The 25,983-nt window shown below is 38.6% G+C and overlaps 1 protein-coding gene across 1 annotated transcript; it reads left to right on the forward strand.

Annotated features, from left to right (window-relative positions):
* Nucleotides 1-228: 228 nt before the first annotated feature.
* GLIPR1L1 (GLIPR1 like 1) lies at nt 229-24,395 on the forward strand. The gene is made up of 6 exons (XM_072741321.1): nt 229-463; nt 9,981-10,226; nt 13,023-13,123; nt 20,543-20,631; nt 24,189-24,215; nt 24,304-24,395. The coding sequence occupies exons 1-6, from the start codon at nt 290-292 to the stop codon at nt 24,393-24,395; spliced, it is 729 nt and encodes a 242-aa protein (XP_072597422.1). The 5' UTR covers nt 229-289.
* The last annotated feature ends 1,588 nt before the right edge of the window (nt 24,396-25,983 follow it).

Here is a 25,983-nt window from a genome sequence, read left to right on the forward strand (position 1 = left end):
ATGGCAAGCAGATTCCGAAGCAGCCCTGTAGCTTTCTAGGGGGACGAGCCAATGCCCTGAGGCCGCAGCGCCTCTGGTTCCTTAAGCAGCGGGGCGACGGGCCGCGTGCCTGCAGGAGGGATGGCCGGGGGCTCCACGGTCAGGGCCTCGGGCCGCAGTTAGGGCGCCCTGGGACTGGCCGTCGGAGCCGGGGCGATCCCCACCGGCCCCCTCGGGCCCAGCCCGTGCCGCAGCGGGGGGAGGGGCGGGAGCGCGAGGCCCCCCACCCCCTGCCGTTAGCGGCCCCGCCATGGCGCTGACCGAGGAGCTCCGCTGCCTCTGGACGCTGGGCCTGTGCCTGGTGGCCAGCAGGTCCCCCGCCAGGGCCCCGGCCACCGACCGCAGGTTCCGGGAGCGCTGCCTCGACGCCCACAACGCACTGCGGGCCCGGGTGTTGCCGCCCGCCGCCGACATGAGGCGCTTGGTGAGAGCGGGTCAGCCCGCCCCCCCCCGCCCCGCCCCCCGTGACCCCCCCGTCCTGACACCCCCCCCCCCGTCCTGACACCACCACCCCCCCCCACCCACCCACCCCCCCCCCCCCCCGTCCTGACCTGCCCTGATCTCCCTAACCCCGCCCGGGGAGCTGCCACCCCCGAGACTGTCTGGCCGCAGCGCAGGTGCCTTTAAGGGGGGATGGGGAGACGGGAGGAAGGAAGGGAGGGGGGGAGGATGGGAGGATGGGGATGGGCGGGAGGGTGACGGTGGGGGATGGAGATAGGAGGGAGGAGGGGGGACCAGGGAGGAGGGAAATGGCCGGGAAAGGTGGGGGTGGAGGATGAGGATAGGAGGGGGGAGGGGGCCAGGGAGGACGAAGATGGGAGGGAGGGTGAGAGTGGGGAGAATGGGATAGGAGGGAGGGGAGAGGGAGGGTGGAAGTTGGGAAGATGGGGATGGGAGGGGGTAGGGAGGGTGGGGGACCAGGGAGGACTCAGATGGGCGGGGAAGGTGGGGGTGGGGGTGGGGGATGGGGATAGGCGGGAGGGGAGGGAGACTGGGGAGGACGGAGAAGGGCGGGAGGAGGGAGGATGGGGGTTGGAGGAGGGAGGGGCGGTGGGGGACCAGGGAGGACTGAGATGGGCCCCCGAGGGTGCGTTGGGGGATGGGGAGGGGTCACAGGGACGGCGATGGGCGGGAGGGTGGGGGCGGGGGAAGGCCGCGTGGCGCTCCCTGGTCTTGGTCCCGGGTCTCCCAGCCCTGCCGAGCGGACCCCTAACAGCACAACCAAAACACCTCCTGTAAAAGGAGTAGCAGGGGAGGGAGAGCTCTCGTCCTTCCCCTGTTGGTGCACCTGATGACCTCCAGGCTGAGCAGCACCACATAGACCCTATTCCTTTTTAAGAAACGTTCCACGAGGAGGTAATACTGAGACCAATGCTTGAACGACATCAAACTGTGATTTCCATGAGAAATAATGAATATGTGAGATTTAACTCCAAATACTGAAGATGTCTTTTGTAGACTTCCATCCTATAGGCATTAGGACAAAAAGAATACTCCATTGAAAAATGAGCATAAAAAACACTGGATTATTAAAATAATTCGTAGCATTTATAATTTTTAAATAAATGCTTGAGTATAAATTTTATCGCTAGAAATTCCCTTTGCAGTATATTTTTCTTTCATGTAGATAGGACAGCGTTATAAAATTAGGAACGTGATGTTGACAACATAGCTTATGTGCTGTGCAGATGTACCTACTCTGTAAAACATCTCTTCTAGGTCTCTTCCTTTCTACCCAACAGAAAATAAAACGGAAATAGTATAAAATCACAATTCAGACACTAAAGGTCAAAACTGCACTATTCTGCTCTGGGGGAAGGACTTTTTGAGGGGGAAGAGGTTTCAAATATGATTCGGAAACACTGGATTAAACAAACCTAAGCTGATCTCCTAAATGCAGAATTGTTAAAATAAGTTAATGTGTAAAATGCACTTTAATATCCAGTGGGTTAGGGTGGCCGATGACATGGATTTGCCATACAGTATTTCCTCCATACTTAATTTGAATTTCTTTTTTTAAGGACTATCTTATGTCGCTAAATTGCTATTTAACTTATAGACACACCTATTTGTGTGTGTGTTTGTAAATATATACATTCTATAAATATATGTAAACATCTACACATTCTATACAAACACCTATATATGCTATGTTTTCCCGAAGGAAGCAATAAAAAGATATACCTAATATTCATTTAAATTTAAATAGCTAGCTGAAGGAGAAGGAAGAAAGGAATGGGGTGCAGAAGACATGAATAGAAACAAGCCTTCTTTGCATTTACCTTATTTTATAGTTTTGAGTTTGTAAACGTGTAGAAGTTTCTGTTATTTTCGCCCTTTACGTTTTCTGGTGCTGTTCATTTCTTCGCTATTTCCACCGGGTATCATTTTACTTCTGCCTAAATGACATTAACATTTCTTACACTTTGGTTTGTTGATTTTAATCCGATCAACTTTTTATATTATAAAAGTCTTTGTTTCTCCTTAATTTTTCTCTGTCACACGGTTCTATTTAACTGTATATTTTTTTCCAGTGGAACTGAGAAATAATCGGCATACATCACGAGGGCTTGCTCACACAAAAAGGGGTTATTCTTAAAATACAGGGCCAGCCAGGCCCCCTGGGCAGAAAACGCTGTACTGGGATTGTGAGGAGCAATTGATTTTAGACTTTTAAACTGGGGGGGGGGGGGGGGGGGGTAAGAGACAAAGGAAGTTTCCAAAAGGATTTGCATATGTTAAAGAAGACTCACAGGATCCTGGAGGGCAAGCTAAGGTTACTTTTTGCCTCTAAGTATTAAGGTTAACACAGTTGTGAGTTCTTTGAGGAATGTCCTACTCGACCTATCTCAAGTATTTGTCATTGGGCTGCAGGTTGTAAGGAAATTTAATTTTATCCACATTTCCTGTGCCATCATTCTCCTCATCAGTCCTGCTGCACTTATTGGAGAGAACTTATTTATCTTATAAACTGGAACCCAAGGAACCGCTAGGAGGTATTGGTCAGGTCTGTCACCTGGATTATGGTGATGGTGTCATGGATATTTGCATATGTCCAAATTAATCAAATTGTACACATTAAATACGTAAAGCTCTTTATCAGTGATACCTCAATAAATATGATTTTTTAAAGCATGATTTTTGTTATTTGTACCATGTGTTATGATCCTTTCAGGAATTTTGAACATTGATGTTTATACTGCTTTTATACTCAGCATCATTCTTGTTGCATCATCCACATGTAGCATCAACCCTGCAGCAGCATACCGACGTACCCCGCATCCTCTTGCCCGCAACCCTGTGCACACTATACTGTTTCTTGCCAGAGCACAAGTAGAAGCATCATGATTATTTAAGCATATTTTTGAAAGATAGTGTGGCAACTCTCCATCATATGAAGCTATTGCAATTCTCTTTGTTTTTAGTTTATATTCTGATGCATTTCTTAGGAGGTTCTCTTAATCCTTCTTGTGCAGAGGAGCTTCAGTGACTGGATGTAATTCATTATGAGGACTTTAGGTCAGAAGAGCTTGCAGGGTATATCCGAGTTTAGGTTACACAGAGGCCAAGTGATTGGGCTTTTAAAAATTTACATCAGTAAGGATGCCAAATTCTATTTATAAGTTAAGTCAGAATATTACTCAATAAAATTTTTCCTGAACAGCTAGAGACTTAATAACATTTAAGTTTTAGGTGAAAGCATTGCCAGATCTAAGGGGACATTAAAATATTTTTTCCAGAAAGATGTCGTTATTCAGTCGGGGGAGGGGAATGAGCTTTATAGAGTCCCTGGGTTTCTAAAATGCAAACATTTTCAGAGGTATACATACACCTCGATAATTATAATTTACACATATCATATGTGTTTGAACTGGCTTGAAATGCATGTTTTAAATGCATGTAATTCCTTAGCTATCAGATATTAGTTCCTACTCTTTCAAAGTCTCTATGTTCATTTGTATATTAAGACTAGATCCTGGGGTGCCTGGGTGGCTCAGCTGGTTAAAGCATCTGTCTTCTGCTCTGGTCATGACCCTCGGCTCCTGGGATCCAGCCCCACATCAGGCTCCCTGCTCGGTGGGGGGCCTGCTTCTCCTCTCCCCCTACTCGCGTTCTCTCTCTTGATTGCTCGCTCACTCTCTCAAATAAATAAGATCTTTATTTAAAAAAAAAGACTAGGGATGCCTGGGTGGCTCAGCGGTTTAGCCCCTGCCTTTGGCCCAAGGGCGCAATCCTGGAGTCCTGGGATCGAGTCCCACATCGGGCTCCCTGCATGGAGCCTGCTTCTCCCCTCTGCCTATCACTCTGCCTCTCTCTCTGTCTTTATCTCTCATGAATAAATAAATAAATCTTTAAAAAAATAAAGTTAGAAAGAAAAAAAGACTAAATAGCTAGAGACTCAAGACTCAAAGAATGACACAGGGGGAGCCTCACATATTTCCTTTTTGACTCCTGTATTTGCTAGACTAGATATGAAAGAAGCCTGAAACCCAGAAAAGCCAACAAATACAGAAAATAAAAGAAGAAAAAACTCCAAGAAAAAATCCACTCTCTCTTGACAAAAAGGTAGTCTAATAAGGAAGGAATCTTTTTTTTTTTTTTTAAACAATAACCATCCTATTCTGGACAAATAACATGGGGGGTGGGGTGGGGAAGCAACAAGCCTCCTATCTTTTTTTAGCAAAGGCTAAGTGGAGAGTCTAGACTATCGTCCTTGACTGATGCTAAGTGAGGCACCCCTCTTACCACCTGTCTAGCAGTGTTGTGCCAGAGGAGGCTAAATGAGGAGGCTTCTGGCCCTCATGAAGCAGGAATATGGTGCCCCTTCCCCTCCCAGCCAGCGTGGTATCAGAAGAGGACAATCATGGAATCCGGACTTTTACTACTACCACCAACCAGTAATGAAGTGGCCCTCATAGCAACCTCCCATGGTGTCAGCGGAGACCATGTCAGGACTCCCAGTCCCACAAAATACCGAGGTACCCCTTCCTCTCCTGTGGTATTGGCAGAGGCCAAGTAGGGAGCTTGGATTTTCATACCTTGATAAAAAGGCGACTCTTACTCTCCCAGTGGGATGATGACGTCAGCCAAAGCAAGAGTGTAACCTGGATGTCTATCTCTTCCCAGTGGAACTAGTTATCCTTCCCACAGGGATAGTAAGAGTGGGAAGCCTAGACTTTCACCCACCAATCAAGTGATAAAGAAGTTGTGTCTCCTTTCCCCCATTAGAACAGTGTTAGTGAAATCCTCCTTAAATACAAGGATTAAATAAAATCTAGAGTCTCATAATGTAAAACTCAAAATGTCAAGCATACAAGTAAAAAAAATCACTCATCCTACCAAAAACCAGAAAAATCTCCACATCAATGAGAAAACACAACAGATGCCAATGCCCAGATGACACAGATATTAGAATTACCTGACAAAAGTTTTAAAGGATTCATCATAAAATGCTTCAAAGAGCAATTATAAAAATGTTTAAAACAAATGAAAAATAGAAAGTTTCAGCAAGGAAATGGAAGCTATAAAGAATATTTAAATGGACAGTTTACACCTGGAAAATGTAATAACAATTCACTGGATGGAGACAACTGACTGGCTCATTCAGTAGAGCATGAGATTCTGAATCTTGGAGTCATGCATTTGAGCCCCATGTTGGGTGTAGAGATTATTTTTTTTATTATTATTTTTAGAGATTACTTTAAAAAATAAAAAAATAAAAATTAAAAAAAACCTCACTGGATGGGCTCAGTAGCTGAGTGAATATGACAAAAGAAAAAATTAGTAAACTTGAAAATTGAGGGGATCCCTGGGTGGCGCAGCGGTTTGGCGCCTGCCTTTGGCCCAGGGCGTGATCCTGGGGACCCGAGATCGGGTCCCACGTCGGGCTCCCGGTGCATGGAGCCTGCTTCTCCCTCTGCCTGTGTCTGTGCCTCTCTCTCTCTCTCTCTATCATAAATAAATTTTAAAAAATTAAAAAAAAAAGAAAATTGAATAATAGAAATTACTGAATCTGAGCAGAGAGAAAATGAACCAAAGGAAAAAAGTCAGGGATCTATACAGCAAGAACAAAATATTTATTCATGTCACTGGAGTCCCAGAAGGAATGGAGAAAAATGGGGAGGGGCAGAAAAAATATCCTAAGAAATAGTGGCTGAGAACTTACAAAATTTGAGTAAAGACATGAAGAACAAATAGTGAAGTCCAAATATGATAAGCCCAGAGAAATTCATGCCAAGGTACATCATAATCAAAATTCAGAAAATGTAAGACAAGGAAAGAAATTTAAAAGCAGTGGGGAAAAAAACCAATGCATTACCTAAGGAAAACAACAATTTCCATTTAAACCCCATCAAAATTTTAAAATTTTGCTCTTTAAAAAACTTGTTAATACATAAAAAGCCAAGCTGTAGACTAGGAGAAAATATACACAAACCACTTACCTCACAAAGAACTGTTGTCTAGAATATATAAAGAACTCTCAAAACTCAATAGTTAAAAAAAAAGTCGGTAAGAAAATGAACCAAAGGCTGAAGAGACATTTCACTACAAGGTTACACAAATGGAAAATAAGCACATAAAAACGCTTTCTACACATTAGCCATTAGGGAAATACAAATTAAAACCACAATGCGGTATTAATACACACCAATCAGAAAAACTAAAATAAAAAACAGTGACAGCACCAAATACTGAAGAGGATGTAGAAAAACTACGTGTCATACTCTGCTGGTGGGAATGTAAAACGGAAAATGTTACAGCCACTTGAGAAAATAGTTTGGCTCTTTTAGTCTAAAAAAACTATGTGTATATTTACCATATGACCCAAGATTGCCCCCTTGGGGCTCTTTTTCCTTTTCCTCTTTCCCCTGAAAAAGGAAAACTCAACTGCTACATAAAAACCTGATCACTTATGTTCATTGCAGCTTAATTTATAATCATCCAAACCTGTAAACATCAAAATTTCTGTGGATAGGTGAAGGCTAAACAAACTGTGGTGTATCTCTTGGGTGGACTACCACTCAGCAGTAAGGATTAAACTAGAAGCCCGTGAAACATTAGAGATGGAGCTCAAGGGAAACATGCTGAACAACAACAAAAAGCCAATCTCAAAATGGTTACATGTTGTGACTGTTTATATAACTTTCTTGAGGGCAGCCCAGGTGGCTCAGTGGTTTAGCGTCGCCTTCAGCCCAGGGCGTGATCCTGGAGTCCCGGGATCCAGTCCCACTTCAGGCTCCCTGCATGGAGCCTGCTTCTCCCTCTGCCTGTGTCTCTGTCTCTCATGAATAAATAAAATCTTTTAAAAAAATAAATAAATAACTTTCTTGAAATTACCAAATCATCGAGGTGGTGAACACACTGGTGACCACCAGGAATTAGGGATAGCACGGGCCAGTGGGGGGCCCCTGGTGGCTCAGTGGATGAGGTCCGCCTTTGGCTCAGGTCATGACCTCGGGGTCCTGGGATCAGTCCTGCATCGGCCTCCAGGCTTGCTTCTCCCTTTCCCTCTACCTGCCACTCCCTCTGCTTCTTCCCCCACCCCACTGTTAAAAAATAAATAAAATACTAAAAAAAAAAAAATAGTTATGTATCTTGATTGCTGGAGGTAGTTACTTCAATTTACTCGTGATAAAAATGTAATAAAACTACACATGCAAGAACAAATGCATGTAAAACTACTGAAATCTTAAGGTCTGTTAATTGTACCAATGTCAATTTCTTCATTTTGATATTGTTTTTCAGTTACATAAAACACTATCAACAGGAAACCAGGCAAAGCTCGCACAGGACCTCTACGTACTACATGTTGTAATTTATTGTAGATCTACAATTAAATTAAAATAAAAATATTTTTAAAAAGCATCTTGCCAGGGACTGACTCAGTTGGTAAAACATGTGACTCTGATCTTGGGCTTGTAAGTTCAAGCCCCACATTGGGCATAGAGCTCACTTAAATAAAATCATCTTGCCATTAAAGTTACATTAAGACCTTGTCACTTTTGTCAAAAATTGACAATAGACCTTATTCTGTTCCATTGGGATATCTGTCTATCCACATCTTGTTGGACCCTGGCTCACGGGTGCCAACGTGTCCCGGTGGACGCCCCAGAGACTCAGACCCCAGACAGGCAGATGCAACAAGCAAGAGGGTTTATTGGACGTTTGTGCAAACGGGCTCTCCGCCTCAGAGGTGGCAGAGCGCCGATTAGCAATTACAGGCATCTTTTAAAGGCAAAAAACCGCGGGAGTAGCATAGCATTCGGGTTATGACATGATTGATTTCTTTGAAGGTCAACACGACCATGTTCAGGGACTTTTCCAGTCAGGGCGAGGGGGGAGGGATAGTTTTCTTATCTCAGAAAAACAGAATGTTTTTGTTGCTTGAATTCATGGGAGGCGCCTGGATGGGCTGCCTCAGGGTTAGGCCTGGTCCCACTCATGGGTGTGTGTGGGGGGGGGGGGGGGGTTCTTCAGTCTTACACAAATACCAAGATTATGATGTCTTGGTATCTTGTACAGTAGGTCTTCTGTTTTATTTTTTAAAGATTTATTTATTTATTCATGATAGAGAGAGAGAGAGAGAGAGAGAGGCAGAGACACAGGCAGAGGGAGAAGCAGCCTCCCTGCAGGGAGCCCGACGGGGACTCGATCCCAGGACCCCGGGACTCAATCCCGGGTCACACCCTAGGCCAAAGGCAGGTGCTAAACTGCTGAGCCACCCAGGGATCCCCTTCTGTTTTATTTTTTAACAATTGTCTTAGAATTTGTTCTCTGAATTTCCACATAAACTTTGAAATCAATTTCCGTAAAAAAAAAAAAAGCTACTTGGATTTTCTTTAGAAATTGATTAAATGTCAATAACCAAACATTTACAATATTAAATCTTCCAGTTTATAAACATTTCTTATCTATTTAAGTCTTTACAAATTAATCTTAGTGATGTTTTGTAGTTTTTCAGTATAGAGCTTTTTTATATCATTTATTGGATTTATTTTTATATACTTGTTGCCTTGAAGTTGTTTCTGAAGTATATATGGAAATAGAATGTTGTATATTTTCCTGATACCAGAAACTGAAAATTTCACTTTTTTTCCTATAGTTTTGTGTATTCACTGAATTTTCTATGTATCCAGTCTTGTTATCTACAAATAATGAAGATTCCAGTTATTATACATTTTATGTTTTTTTATGTATTTATTATACCATCTAACTTCCTGTATTATTTTAAATAGAAATAATGAGACATCTTGTTTCATTCCCAATGTTGGGGGAAAGCTTTCAATATCTCACCATTATATATTGATGCCTGTTGAAATGTTTTGTTTTTTGGTTTTGGTAGATACTCTTGATCAAATTAAGGAAATTCTACTGCCAATGGGTTAAGAGGCATTTTCTCTTTTTACTTATAAATGGGTACACATTTTTTAAAGGTTTTATTTATTTATTCATGAGAGACACAGAGAGAGGCAGAGACCCAGGCAGAGGGGGAAGCAGGCTCCATGCAGGAGCCCAATGCAGGACTTGATCTCAGGACCCCAGGTCACCACCTGAGCTGAAGGCAGACGCTCAACTGCTGAGCCACCCAGGTGCCCCCGGGTACTCATTTTTCACTTATGATATATTTGCATGACCTGCATTACTAGACTGTGAACTCTTGCCTTACTTAAATCAAATTCAAGTATATGTGATGAGTGCCTCTACTGTACCAGGACATCTACAAAGTATTGGAAATACAAAGATAAACTGTCACAGAGTAGGTACTAAATGTTTCTTAAGTAGAACTAAAAAAAAAAAAAAAAAAAAAAAGACTCACTGTAAACATAATACCAAAAAAAAATCTATATTTTATTAAAATAAACAAAATGGATTATAATTATAAGAATAGCTTTAATCCAAGCAAATATGCACAATTCAGTTTACATTATTTTATCTTTCAGAGTTGGGACGATGGTTTAGCGAAGACTGCTAAAGCATGGGTAAACACGTGTAGATTCGAACACAATTCCTGTTTATCAAAATCATATGAATGCCATCCAACTTTTCAATATATTGGAGAAAATATCTGGTTAGGTGGATTAAGCATATTTTCACCAAAATCTGCTGTTGATGCTTGGTTTAATGAAACTGAATATTATGATTATGATACCCTATCATGTACCAAAGTTTGTGGCCATTATACACAGGTAAATTTTTGACATTTTATTTATTTATGCATATTTCAATCAAAAGATAACTTTTCTAGCATTTTCTTGTGAGTTTCTTTTGAGTATCTAAAAAGGACACCTTCATTTGGAAGACATTTATACTGGGAATAGAATTCTATGTATTGGAATTTTTAAAATTTCTTTTGTTTGTCTTATTCTTCTGGACTTTAAAAATCTTACTTCACTGTCATCTCATTGCACTGTTTCCAACAAAAGTCTACTCTAACCTTTTCTTTATGTACTTTATGTATCTCCTTGCTCTAACTTTTACAATTCTTCCTTTATCACAAGTCTCAAGCAATTTCATAATTGCTCGAGCAACTTCAAGTCATTACTTGAAGTTTTTCCACAGTTGACTGATGTTCTCTTCTCTTTTTTCCTGATTTTTTTCTTCTGTGATTAATTTCAGAAAGTTTTATCGCTTTATGTTTAAGTTCACTAATCTTTTCCTCTTTTTGTTCATAAATGACTATATCTAATATGTTTAATCTTTCACTTAGTTTTTTAATCGTATCTATGCAAATCAAGACTCTTGTGCATACTCTACCAATGCCCCAGAAATTGGTATTTTCCAGTGTGGCTAGTAGGAACAGTCTCTACTCCTGGCCCTGTGTAAGTTTTAGCATCCTTTCCTCTAGTTTTTATAGGTGGTTCTTTCCCAGGCCTAGGGTAGTTTCTTGGCTTATGTGCTGATTAATGCTCTGCTGAATTGGTAATGAGGATTCCCCGCTGATCTCCACAGTTGTATCACTGTAAGGTTCTCACCTCTCCAGGACTATATTATCTAAACTCCTGCTTCCTTGGTCTCCTCAGTCAGCTTTGCTGCTCAGCTGTGTGCATCCATCAAGCTTTTACTGGCTTCCCAAATCCCAACCCCCTAGCCATGGCCTGGAAACTCAAAGCAATAATCTGACACAAATGTACAGCCTGAGTCCTTTCCCCTCAATTCACAGGGGGCATTATCCTTTTCAAGATACTGATTGTATCTTGCCTACTTTCTCATTATTTTCCTAGTATTCTGGATATTTCAGTGGGAATTTTTGGTGAAAAGTAGAAGTCATTTTTAAGCTAAACCAATTCTAAAAATGGCACTGAACTCCTAGGAAGCCCCATTTAAGCAATAACAGGGGATAACTTTCTTCTCCAAATTTACTTATCTGTATAAGATGTAATAGTATATAGTGACATAAAGCAAGTCATTTTTATCAGAGGAGCACCAAACAAATTGTCCGGAAAGGATGCAATATCCCTAACATGGCATGAAGACTAACTCACAGCCTTTATGTAATCCTTTGTCTCTCTCTTCTGATTCAAGTCAAAAGGAACCTGTTCCAAATACCCTTCTCCCCTATCATTGCTACATCAGAATTGGAAGTTCATTCCCCACTGGCTTATTTCCACATATGCTTAAATAATTAGGAATGGTTGCATCCTTCCTACTTACTCAGCAACTATATCTTGCTTATTAATGTTCTAAGCAAAATGAGCTAAAAATGTCCTACATTAAGTCTCTGCAGATATTCATACTGAAGTTACAACAAATGTTCATATTGTCACATCTAATCTCTTTAATGAAAACAATACATTTTATTTTTTTTTTTTTTTTTTTAAATTTTTATTTATTTATGATAGTCATGGAGAGAGAGAGAGAGAGACAGAGACACAGGCAGAGGGAGAAGCAGGCTCCATGCACTGGGAGCCCGATGTGGGACTCGATCCCGGGTCTCCAGGATCGCGCCCTAGGCCAAAGGCAGGCGCCAAACCACTGCACCACCCAGGGATCCCCGAAAACAATACATTTTAAATCTACACATGGTCAATATTTACTTTTATCATTCCCAAAGCCAAACAGAATCATGACTTAAATACATTAACCAAGTAGAATTTCATGGAGTAGCCACATATTCATGAACTAAATTCTTAAACATGATTTCTTGCATATATACTTGCATTTGTATGGTTATTAACTTTTTGGAACATTCAAAAGGAAAAGGATTGTTTAAGGATCAAGCTTAATCTCATTTTATTAAATAGGAAACTAGCTCAGAATTGATGTCAGTCTCCAAAGCCACACATATGGTTAGAAGCAAAATCTCTTACTTCTCTCTTACTCTTCTCTCATCCCTTACTATTACTAAAGAAATAGTAATCTTCTTCACTTTTTTCTCTCTCTCTCTCCATGTCTAGTTTTCCATAGAAGTCATCTTCCTTTTGAATAAACTTTGCTTATTCTTAGCAAGTAGACAAAAATAAAGATTCACCATCTCTGTGGCAGGCATCTTTTACAGAAGACTCATTATATTCTTAATTTCTATCCTTATCTGTCTCTTGTGACTTGATAAAGGTAAGAATATGGTTAAGACCACAAAATTTAAAATGTGATCACAAATGAAGTAAAATTTTTCTGAGAAAAAGAAATAAAAGTTTATTATTGTTTTCATTTATAGTTTCATTTTAATATCATTTTTATAATATCCACATGGAGTCAATTTTAATATATTTCATAAGTCATCTAGAAAAAATTTAGCTTTGTCTTTACATTATATTCTCCTTTTAACTTATGAGCATTAACAGTGAGGAAAACTAGTTAGATAGCCCTCAGGGAAGTAGCCTTAACAAAATAATTGTTTTAAAGTCAATACTAAAAATTAATAAAGAGAGTAAATAGCCATGTGCGTTCATCTTTGGCAGCATAACAAAGATTATTGCTCCTACAATGCGCTGTTTGCATGAAGTTGTTTTGCATATTTTATTTTTAAATTCCTTCCTTTATAGGTAGTTTGGGCCAATTCATATAAAGTTGGTTGTGCAATGACAATGTGTCCTAAACTTGGAGGATATGAAACTGTAATATTTGTATGCAACTATGGACCTGCGTAAGTTATTCTGCTATTAAAAGTATTTTAAATTAAAATATGTTAAGAATTGTTCCTAAAACAGAACCATATACTAAAGAGGCAAGTATATTTTTAATACGTGAAGTCTCCCTCTATAGCGCTACTCAAAATAAATATATTAAAATAGAAGGTGGTGAGAGAATATTACCTTATGTAAAAACCTATATCTGTTATGAAATATTTAATCTTGAGAATAAAAATTATGGGAACTTTAAGTTTTTTAAGAAGAATGTAAAAATACATTGCCACAGTAATATCTGAATACTTGGAATACAAAATAGGTTTTGGCAGATGCTTCTCTACCTTAACAACTGGGATGAGTAAATGATTGGGAATGGAAGTGAAATGCACATTCTCCGAAGAAAAGAATACCATCATTTTTAATTGTCTTGCTGATAATTGCATATCTAAATGGACAAATAACATTAGCCTAATGAGAGTGCCCAAAAATGAAATTCTGGAACTCTAATCCCAATAGATCTGTACAAGGAAGAAGATAAAAATCAGTTTATAGTCCAACTCTTTTAACAACCAAATTTTTTTTTGAAATGTACAAAAAATGAAAACATAGACAAAGAATAAATATACATAATTTGCATAATGGCTCAGAGATATGCCAAAATTGCAACAGAAAAGTACAAATGTGTGTATCTCTGTAATTACTTTTGTTACCTCTCAGAAGCAAAAACAAGAATGACAGATACATAGCCTTAAAACCTAGGGCAGAGTGCAGTTTTTATAAATACTAGAGAAATTGTAGAACTACTGAACACTTATTATAAATTATTTATTTTTATAGAATATCTAGAGAAAAAAGAATCTGAAAAAGATTTTTTTAAAAAAGCATCATTAATCTGTGAGATAATTTTAGGGAGAACTGATTTCCTAAAAAGAGGACTGGGACAGAAAAATATTTTTAGAAATATGGTCCAAAACTCTCCAAGCTTAAGGAAATTATAAATTCACAGAAGCAAGATGGCTAATAAATTCCAAGTTACAAGAAACATGAAGAAAACTATACTAACCCACTTTATAATAAGAAATTTCAAAACCAGTAATAAAGAGAAAATCTTAAAAGCAACCAGAGAACTAAGACATGTTACATACAGAGGGACAAAGATAAGGATGACAGGAGATTTCTTAGTGGAAATTAAAAGTGAAAAAAAGATTTTTTTCAAACTACCAGCAATGGTAACTACATGGGTAAGATATAGGATGTTCTCCTTGTTATGTAATCCTCTTTCAAGGAGAATTGTTTAATCAAAGGTAATAGCAATGCACTATAAGAGTCACAACTACATAAATTAATACGTGATAACTACAGCATAAAGGCTAAAAGAGAAAAATCTGTATTAAAGTTCTTCCACTCTGTTAAGTGCAATAATTTAACTTGACTGTAATAAGTAAAAGATGCATACTACAAACTCTAACACTTAAATAAGAAAACAGTTATAGCAAAGGAACCAACAAAGCAGGTAAAATTAGATTTTCAAAAATATTCAATATTCAACCCAAAGAAAGACAGAAAAAGAGGAAAAGGGGAACAAAGAACAGATGAGATGAAGAAAATAAATAATATGATAGCTTCACGGGATTCCCTGGGTGGCTCAGTGGTTTTAGCATCTGCCTTCAGCCCAGGGCATGATCCTGGAGTCCTAGGATCCAGTCCCGCATCAGGCTCCCTGCATGGAGCCTGCTTCTCCCTCTGCCTGTGTCTCTGCCTCTCTCTCTGTGTCTCTCATGAATAAATAAATAAAATCCATTGCATTTCTATATACTAATAATGAAGTAACAGAAAGAATGTTAAGTAATACTATAACATAGTATATAGAAATTAACATTTACAACAATCCCATTTAGAGTTCCAGCCGAACTGGAAACTTTATTATCATTTACAATGATATGCATTTTCTGGGCTTTCCTGTGTTACTAAACATTTTTGACTAAAACATAATGAAAAGTGTATAGTATACAGAAATGAACATTTACAACAATCCCATTTAGAGTTGCACCAAAAATAATACAGGGCAGCCTGAGTGGCTCAGTCAGTTAAGTGTCTGACTCTTGATCTCAGCTCAGGTCACATTCTCAGGGTCATGAGTTCAACCCTGTGTTGGGCTTAAAAATAATAATAATAAATAAATAAATAAAAATAAAAATACCTAGGAACAAACTTAACTAAGGAGGTGAAAGACTGTAATATATTGATGAAAGAAACTGAAGACAACACAAAGAAATGGAAAGATATTCCATTTCATGGATTGAAAGAATAAATATTGCTAAAGTGTCTATACTACCCAAATCAATCTACAGATTTAAGGCAGTCACTATCAAAATACCAACAGAACTAGAACAAATAACCCTAAAGTTTTTATGGAATGACAAGACCTCAAATAGCCAAGGCAATCTTGAAAAACAGGAACAAAACTGGAAGTATCACAATACCAGATTTTAAGATCTACTACCAATCTGTAGTAACCAAAACAGTACAGTACTGGCACAAAAACAGACACATAGGTCAGTAGAACAGAATAGGGAGCCCAAAAATAAACCCACAATTATATGGCCAATTAATCTTTGACAAAGAAGCAAAAATATGCAATGGGGAAAAGACAGTGTCTTCAACAAATGGTGCTGGGAAAACTGGACAGCAACATGTAAAAGAATGAAACTGGACTTCTTTCTTACACCATGCACAAAAATAAACTCAAAATGAATTAAGGACCTAAATGTAAGTCCTGAAACCATAAAAATCATAGAAGGGAGAACAGGCAGTAATTTTCCTGACATCAGTCATAGCACCATTATTCTAGATATGTTTCCTAAGGCAAGCAAAAATAAAAATAAACTATTGGGACTATATAAAAATAAGAAGCTTCAGCACAGTCAAGGAAACAAAGAACAAAACCAAAAGGCAATCTACTGAATGGGAGAAGCTATTTTGCAAATGACATGTCTAATAAAGGATTACTATCCAAAGATAGTAAAATAAACTATCAACTAATACAACTGATAGTTGTATAAAGAACTTATACAACTCAACACATACAAAAACACAAATAATCCAACTAAAATGGGCCAAAGACAGGCATTTCTCCAAAGAAGACATACATGTGGCCAAAAGATACGTGAAAGATCAACATCACTTATCATCAGGGAAATGCAAATCAAAACCACGAGATATCACCTGACACGTGTCAGAATGACTAAAATCAAAAACTCACAAAGCAGCAAGTATTGGTTAGAATGTGGAGAAAAAGGAACCCTCACGCACTGTTGGTAGGAGTGCAAGCTGGTGTAGCCACTGCAGAAAACATTATGGAGGTTATTCAAAAAATTAAAAATAGAATTACCATATGATCCAGTAATTCCACTACTAGGTCTTTACCCAAAGAATATGTAAACACTAATTTGAAGATACATGCACTCTTCTGTTTATTGCAGCTTTATTTACCATAGCCAAATTATGGAAACAACCCAAGTGTCCATCGATTGGTGGATGGATAAAGAAGTAGTATGTATATACAACGGAATTTTACTCAGCCATTAAAAAGAATGGAATCTTGCCATCTGCAACAACATAGATGGATCTAGAGAATATAATGTTAAATGAAAGAAGAGAAAGACAAATATCATTTCACTCATACGTGGACCCTAAGAAACAAATGAACAAATTAAAAAGGAGACAAAATCAAAAAACAGACATTTAACTATGGAGAACAAACTGATGGTTACCAGAGGGGAGGTAGGTGGGGAAATGGATGAAATAGGTGACAGGGATTAAAGAGTACACGACTATGATAAGTACTGAATAATGTACAGAATTACTGAATCACTATTCTGTACACCTGAAACTAATATAACACTGTGTGTTAACTCTACTGGAATTTAAATAAATAAGCAAATAAATAAATAAATAAACAGAAGTAGATTAAAAGTACAAGAATGGAAAAAGTTTTATTATTATGCTTACATTAGTCAAAAGAAAGCAACAGGGTCTACACTAAAAACAGATAATGTTTTAGAGCAAAGAATAATACTAGAAATAAATAAGCCCATTTCAAAACAACAGTGAGGTTGGGGCACATGAGTGGCTCGGTCACTTAAGCCTCTGGCTTTTGATTTTGGCTCAGGTTATAATCCCAGGGCCACGAGGTTGAGACCAGCATCAGGGTCCACACTGAGCATGGAGCCTGCTTAAGATTCTCTTTCTCCCTCTCTCTCTGCCTCTCCCCAACTACTCCCACATGGACTCATGTGTGCTTTCTCTCTCTCTTTCAAAAAAAAAAAAAAAAATGACAGTGGGGTTAATCAATCAAGAAGCAACTGGATGAAATGGAAACATTCCCCCAAGAACACAAATTGCAAAGGGTAAACGAAATAAACAAAAACCACAGAACAATATCTACTGTTAATATAGGCACAAAAATTTAGCATTGTAATCCATCAATACAGTAAAAGCCTAATTAATACTCCTTATCCAAATGAAGTTTATTCCAGGAACATAGAAGTGGTTTAACATTGTAAATACATCAATCAATGTAATTCACCATATTAATCAACCTAAAAATAAAGAACACATGATTATCTCAATAGATTGAGAAAAAGCTAGACATCCATTCCTGGTAAAAGCTCTCAGCAAAATGGAAATAGAAGGGAACTTCCTAAACCTAATAAGGGCATCTGTGAAAAACCTATATGTAATATTATTACAATAGCAAAAACATCTTCTGTAAAGTAACAGAATAAATATATTAGGTTTTGCATACCATATATATTGTTACCTTCGTCTTTGTTTCTTTTTTTCAAAGAACTCATTAAAAATAATAATTCTTTGTGTGCAAATTGTACAAAAACAGATCATACTTTGCTGACTTCTGGTCTATATAAAAAAAAGTGCAATGAAATCTGAAAATTCTTCTGAAACTAGTAAGTAAACTTGTTAACTGTTCAGGATACAAGATCAATATACAAAACTCGATTACAGGTCCAAATACCACCAGTAAATAATCAAATTAAATTAAAATAATAATCATTCTATTATTTTATAACATTTATAACATCAAAAAACATAAATTATCAGGAATAAATCTGGTAGAAGAAATAAAAGACCTCTCCACTGAAAACTACACAATATTCATGACAGAAATTAACAAAGATACAAATAATTGGATAGATTATACCTTGTAATGGATTAAAAGACTCAATATTAAGATGTAATTTTCACTGAATTGATCTATAGATTCAATATAATCCTAATAAAACATTCCAGATTTTTATTGTAGAAATTGACAAACTGATCATAAAATTCATATGAAAATGCAAAGGACTCTTAATAGCCAAATCAACTCTGAAAAAAATTTGAAGAGCTAACTATTTTTTTAAGATATTAATTTATATATTTATTTGTTTGAGAGAGAGAGAAAGAGAATAGGGGGAGGAGCAGAGGGAGAGAGAGAAGCCAACTCCCGGGTGAGGCCCAATCCCAGGGCCCTGAGATCATGCCTTGAGCCAAAGGCAGATGCTTACCCAACTGAGCCACCTCCTGGAAGAACTAACATTATTGTTTTCAAGAATTATGAAAGCTAGAATAATCACAACAATTGATGTAAAGTTAAACAAATAGATCAGTGGAACAGAATGTGGAGTCCAAAAATAAACCCATACACAGTGATCTACGCATGTCCAACTAATTTTCTAAAAATGCACAAAGGCAATGCAGTGGAAAAAAAAGATTTTTTAATAAGTGGTGCTAGTACTGTTTGTCATTCATATATAAAAAACAAAAGTAAACTCAGATCTAAACAACACACAACCTATAATAATTAACTCAAAATGGATCATAAACCTAAATGTAAACCCCAAACTGTAAAACTGTTGGAAGAAAACACAGATGAAACCTTTGTGACCTGAAAATAGCCAAAGATTTTTTTTAGCTACCATATCAAAACCATGATCCATAAAAGAACAAATGGATAAGTTGGATTCCATTAAAATTTAAAATCAATGCTATTCAAAGACCCTGGTAAGAGAATGAAAAGACACGCCACGGGCAGGAAGAGTCTTCTTCATAGCTAATATATTAGACGACTCTTTCTCAAAAATAAGCCATATGGCAATACAGGAGAAAACAGGATGAACTCTCACAATTCAGTATTAGAAAAACTTAAAACTCAATTGTTTTTAGATGGATAAAAGATTAACAAAGAAGACATGCAGATGGCAAGTAAGCACATGAAAAAATGCTCAACGTCATTAATCATTAGGGAAACACAAATTAAAACCACAATAAATACCACTACGCAATTAGAATGGCCAAAGACTGGCCAATCCGAGTCCTGACAAGGAAGTGAAGCAACTCAAATTCTCAACACTGATGGTAGAAATATAAAGTATTACAACTACTTTGTAAAACCTGTGTGGTTGGGATCCCTGGGTGGCGCAGCGGTTTGGCGCCTGCCTTTGGCCCAGGGCGCGATCCTGGAGACCCGGGATCGAATCCCACATCGGGCTCCCGGTGCATGGAGCCTGCTTCTCCCTCTGCCTGTGTCTCTGCCTCTCTCTCTCTCTCTCTCTGTGTGTGTGACTGTCATAAATTTAAAAAAACTAAAAAACAAAAAAAACCTGTGTGGTAGTTACTTAAAAAGTCAAATATGTACCTACCAGACTACCAGATGATCTATTCATTTCTTTTATACAAGGAAATGTATATGAATGTTCAAAATGTGCACAGTAACTTTATTTGGAATAACCCCAACGTCCATCAACAAATGAATAGATAAATCATTGTGGCATATTTTTTAATGGACTACTACTTATATTACTAACGTTTTTCTTTGTGTACTCTCGGTAAGTAACACTTTTTAAGTTTCCACAGATACAGAGATGGGGGTAAACAGGTTAAAATGCATCAACTTATTTTATTGAAAAGCAGGCATAAAAAAATAAAAATAAAAAAAATAAAAAAAAAAAAAGAAAAGCAGGCATAATAGCTGCGAAACCTTTTTGATACATCACCAAATAGAACTAGATAAGAACCTTGGTGTTGAAATAAAGCCTATGTTTCCACCTGCAATTTAAATTTTATTTATTGTATTTACCAAATCAAGAGATAATCACAGTGTTTACAGCAAAAGCTCTGTGGCTGTCAGCCTGCTTAATTACCCTGGGTTCACATCTAATTTGTATTCTATAGAATATTCAAGAGCATAACTGCCATGTGGATTAGGGACATCTTGTAAACAGTTTTAACGGTTTCTTTTCAGAAAAGAAAGGAGCATAAAATTAGAACAAAAGTCGTTATTCATGAGTGAGTGACCAAAACAATTTGCATAATTTCATGCACAAAATTAGAGATATTAATAGCCATGTGGCTAATCAAAAATTCTTTTCTTACAGAGGAAATTATCCGAATAGGCCCCCTTACACTAGAGGAGTACCCTGCTCTTTGTGTACCGAAGAAGAAACTTGCACAAACAATCTCTGCCGTAAGCAAAAAAGAAAAAAAATAAGTTATCACGACATTCTATTTAGAGAGCAATTTCCATAAATTTTAAATATTTAATATTTTAAAATTCGGATCATCAAATGTTTAAGGAATTATTGACAATATTTGATTGCTGCTATATGATGATATAAATCATTTGTCATAAATGACCATATTTAAACTCAGATTGTCCCCCCCTTCTTCATTGATTATTTTTCCTCTCCAGCTAAAGAACAGAAATAAGGTACAACCATGACCTAGTTTGCTACTATACTCAAAGTAACTGTTCATTGAAACATTTCTTATTTGTATTTGCTTCCAATCACCTCCACTTATTAGTTTTTATCAAAATATTTCATGCAGAAGTAATACATTAATCAACGTCCAAATTAATTGTGATTTAAAGCTAATATGTTTCCCTTCCATTATCAGTCTTTTGGTTCTCAGAAAAGATTTTTTTAAAGGTAAGTGAATAAATTTTTGATTAGAAAAGAATTTTCAGTGAAATAGGTGAAGAGAGGAGATGATGTGAAAAATTTTAAAAATAAAAAAAAAAAGGAAGATTTGGTGCCATGAAAGAGGACAGACACAAAATGAATGCATGATAAATGATTTCATTTATATAAGGTTCAAATATCATGCAAAACTAATTTGTGTTTGGAGTCGGGCTAGTGGTTACTTTTAGAGAGCAAAGAGGAGTTCGTCAAATAGGAAAGGACACAGGGACCTTCTAGATCTGTGCTACTTTTTCCTGCATGTGTTCACTTTGCTTTTTTTGTTTTGTTTTTTTCATGTGTTCACTTTGTAATAATTCATCAGTCTTTCCATTTACGAGGCGTGCATACTTCCATATTCATATTATACTTCAGTTACACAATGAATTAGAAGTATGGTCCAATTTTAAATTTCATTCAAAGCAGTTTAAAAAATAAATTCATTGTATATCTCCAGTCTGCAAACTAAATGTTTTCTAGTTAAAGGGTCATACAAATAACAATGGTAGACTTTATTTTCTCAACTTCCCCTTCCCTCCCGGTATCCAAGCCCCTGTCATTTCTCACCTGAGCCAGTAATCTCCCACTTCTCTTCCTCCTCCAAACTGTTTTATAAAAGGAAAATCCAGGTCAAATCCTTTTCTTACAATTCCTCAATTGCTTCTCACTCCAATTAAAGGAAAAATAAGGCCCTATTCCCGGGCCAGTAAGCCCAGGTATGGCCAGTGTGACTTCCGCTTCTCTCCGCTACCACTGGTGTCCTTATCCTCCCTTTGACACACTGAGCTCCATGATCACCAGCCTTAACACTCCGCCTTCCTCCTAAAATCCCCAGCATCTCGGTCACCTCTGTGTCTGTTCCTGGTTTCAAGATTGTTTTGTTTCCTCTTGGTTTTGGTAACCTGCGGTGGTTCTGGGTGTGGTGAATGATCTTCAAAGCCGGCATTAATGAGTCCTCCCCTCCTTCACACATATGCTGCTCCTCCCAAAACTGTGGACACTATTTCCATGCTCTTGAACGAGGCCTTGATACTGGGCCCATCCCCGCCTCTGCTTTGCTAGCTCGGCAGCTGAGCTCTTGCTCGGTTGGGAGCCCCAGAATTCCAGGCCCAGGGTCTCCTGCTGAAGAGGTCACTGGAGAAAGGCCTCAGAGCAGGAGAGCTCATCCCTGCTTCACCCCCAACCGAGCTCCCGCTACATGCGACTGCCACTGAGTCCCGATGACACGCAGAGCGACTGTCTAGTAGAGGTAGCCAATCCAGCTCACTGCAATAACACTAACAGTTCTTGTGTTAAGCCTCGCACGTTGCCCAAACACGTGGTGTGTGCTAGTGAGTTTCTATCAAACATCTTAACATGCAGAGAACAAAAATGCAGAGTCCTGGCTTTTCCTGCTGAGCAGCTAGCGTCAGGGCTGCTGTTCACCTTGATCCAAACGCAGCTTCGTCAACAGTGGATTAGGACTCGTGCAAGACATGTCCGCCTCTGTCTCTGTTCCAAGCGCTCAGACTCCAGGGCTTTCCACTGAGAAACTTGGGCGTTCCCCATTGCCTTTCCGTAATGGGTTCTGAATTCTAATCGTTATAGGTTCAGCACTCTGAAATTACTGGGAAAAAAAATCTGCTTTGCTTTCCAGAAGCCTTCAGCCTAGGATTTTAGCCTCCCGTTCCTCACAGCTTCAAAATCAAACAAATACTTTGAGTACAAAATGGCCATCAGGTGGGCTCCTTCCACCACCTTGACTTTTTACCAGGATCTTGAAATGCTCAATTCTCCAATTTTCTCTCTCTAGTCCTACAGGGCCAACAAAAGCTCTGATGGTTTCTGTTTCCCAAAAATCAGCCCCTGCCTGAGCAAAGCCCAGATTTTCAGTCCCAGACCTGGGCCCAAGATGAACAAACGGCTCCAGGGAAAAAACAGCTTTCCTAATTGCAGCCCATTCTCTGTGGCTCCCCAGCTCTTAAGTCCTGACCCTTCGGTCTTTGTCGCCCTAGCAAATCTCGGAGGCCCTAAACATTGTTTTGTTTTACTTTGTCTGGATTTTCTAGTTTTATTTAATGAGGACTTTGTCCGTCACGAGCTTCTCCACCCCAAGATTCAAACAGTTATCACCGCAGGTCTCCAAGGCCGCGTGCAAGCGGCAAAGGCTGCAATAAGCTTTGCTACCTGACCGCTGTTCTCCCAACTTGTTTCTTTTCTAAATTGTTCAGAAATTACCTGGCTCTTCCTCAACCTTTGCTCTTGCAAATTAACATTAGGATAAGCTTATTAATTCACAGAAGACTGTGGAATTTTGGTTGGGATTACACTGAATCTATACATAAACTTGGAAAGAATTAACAACTTTGCTCTGGTATGTTCCACTTAATTAAATCCTATGACTTTCGATTTGTATTTTTTATGTTGATTATTGTTTATATAAAGCCAATTTTTTGTTTTGTTGACTTATTTTCTGAGAGATGAGAGCAAATTAATGATAGATTTCCTCCCCCTACTTTTCTGTAAGGAAGCTCTATTTTCTCCTGATATCTATTTACCGGAAGCCTAGAATTATGTTCAATACGGAGTACAACACTCAAAAAGGGCATAAATGAATGAGAGAAGTTAAACAAATGAATTCCTAACAAACGGCAGGATCGTGCTAAATAGAGGGGAAAAAATTGATGAGGGAAGGACACAGAGCAAAATTTGAAGCAGGAGCCACACCAGAGATGCATGAGATACGAGTCCCAGAGTCGACACGAGGCAATACGTCGTCTTCCAGGGAATTTAAGCGGGATGGCACGGGGCCACCGCAACGTTAACTACCTCGTATAGTTCTGTCAACTTTAGGCTTTTTCGCCTTTAGCATAAAAGCTGCCTTAGGAATACCTGGTGACGTGACTTCGTTGGCAGGGGCACTGGAAGATCGTTAAGCCGCTGTGGGATTTGGGGAGGAAGCTTTCATTTTCTTAAGTTAAACCAAGTTTAAAGCCAAACTAAGTTTCCTAAGTTTATTATCTTATTTAGAAAGCCAGAAAAGCAAGCGAATGCCTTTAATTCTATAATTTTTTGTCTACCTTAGGAAATAAAAAACTTGAAAAATCTGAAAGTAAGTGTCAAACTATCTCAATATTGATTCAATTACTTCCTCCCCTTGTAACTTTGTGGAGCTTCTAACTGTTGTGTTTTATTGTCAGAATATCCAGATTGGAATCCACAGGGGATGGCGCCTCAGCACATATCATGTAATCCACTGTGCCTAGTATTTGTTCTTCTGAGACTATTTTAATTACCATTTACATACAGAAAAGTTCTAAGGCATGACAATAAACAAATAGTTTATTGCTAAACGTAACTCTCATTGGTTTAATTCTTAAAGCTTCTACACTCTTGTCTATTATTTAAATTTAATATGTGATTTTAACAAAAGGTGTATTATAGTACAGGAGGGTAGCAGTAAAAAAAAGGAAAAAAAATTAAGGTTTTTTTTTCTTTTTTTAACTATAATTTTACATTGTATCAAGAGTCTCACACTCGGTGTCCCAGGGTGGCTCAGCCGGTTAAGGTTAAGCTCAGGCCTTGGCTCGGTGGTGATCCCAGGGCCTGGGCCGGAGCCCTGAACGGGTCCCTGCTGAGGGCCCTGGGCTGCTTCTCCCCCCATGCCCACCGCTCCCCTGTTTGTGCGCACTCTCTCTCTCCCTCTCTGTCAAATAAATAAATAAAATGTCAAAAAAAAAAAAAATAGAGTCTCATTCTCTAATTTTCTAGATTGGTATTTTAGTTACAGTAGACATAAAGAACATTTCAGATACTGGATATTTTCCTTATATGCCACAGGTTCCTTTATGGAAACCATCAACATTATTCAGAGGTAAAATGTTATTATTAAGGAAAGTTTCGGATATCGTGTAATGTCATGTCAACAGTTGAGGAAATGGATGGGAACAGATTAAACCAAAAGGGAAATCAATTAAATTTTAAATCTTTGAAAGGTAAATGTATGCTCTTTTAGGGGATTTTTTTTTCTTCTTTCCTTAAAGACCTCACTCATTTATTCATGAGAGAGAGAGATAAGGAGGGAGAAACAGGCTCCATGCAGGGAGCCCAACGCGGAACTCGATCCCGGGTCTCCAGGATCACGCCCTGGGCCGAGGCAGGTGCTAAACCACTGAGCCACCCAGGCATCCCCTCTATTAGGAAATTTTATTTTAAAATGTGCTGTGTATAAAATAACAGGATACAGATGGTATGACTTTTAAAACCTATACAACTGTAGTATAGTCAACACCTCTACAAACCAGAGAGCCAGCCAATTCTGGCATTTCTTTCATCTGAAGACAAAAAACAAAAACAAAAACCCACATTATTCAATTCAGTTTTAACAATCAGTTATGTTGAATTGTTGACTTCCATGGGCTAAACTACGTAGATCTTTTGCTTCTCAACTAAAATAATCACCAACTTCCTCAGCTATAAATATTAAAAACCATTTTAAATGTACTTTTTAAAGATTTATTTAGTCATGACAGCTACAGAGAGAGAGGTAGAGACGCAGGCAGAGAGAGAAGCAGGCTCCATGCAGGGAGCCTGACATGGGACTCGACCCTGGGTCTCCAGGATCAGGCCCTGGGCTGAAGGCGGCGCTAAACCACTGAGCCACTCAGGCTGCCCTTAAAATGTATTTTTAAACAGAGTTTTTTTTATAAGAGAGAGAGCAAACAGGGGAGGAGCAGAGGGAGAGAATCTTAAGCAGGCTCCATGCTCAGCACAGGGTCTGACGTAGGGCTTGATCTCATGACCCTGAGTAGGGACAAGAGTCGGACACTTAACTGATGGAGCCCCCCAGGTGCCCCTAAATGTATTTTTTCATGAATAAG

This window comes from Vulpes vulpes, chromosome 16 (genome assembly GCF_048418805.1).
Source record: "Vulpes vulpes isolate BD-2025 chromosome 16, VulVul3, whole genome shotgun sequence".
Classification (NCBI taxonomy): Eukaryota; Metazoa; Chordata; class Mammalia; order Carnivora; family Canidae; genus Vulpes; species Vulpes vulpes.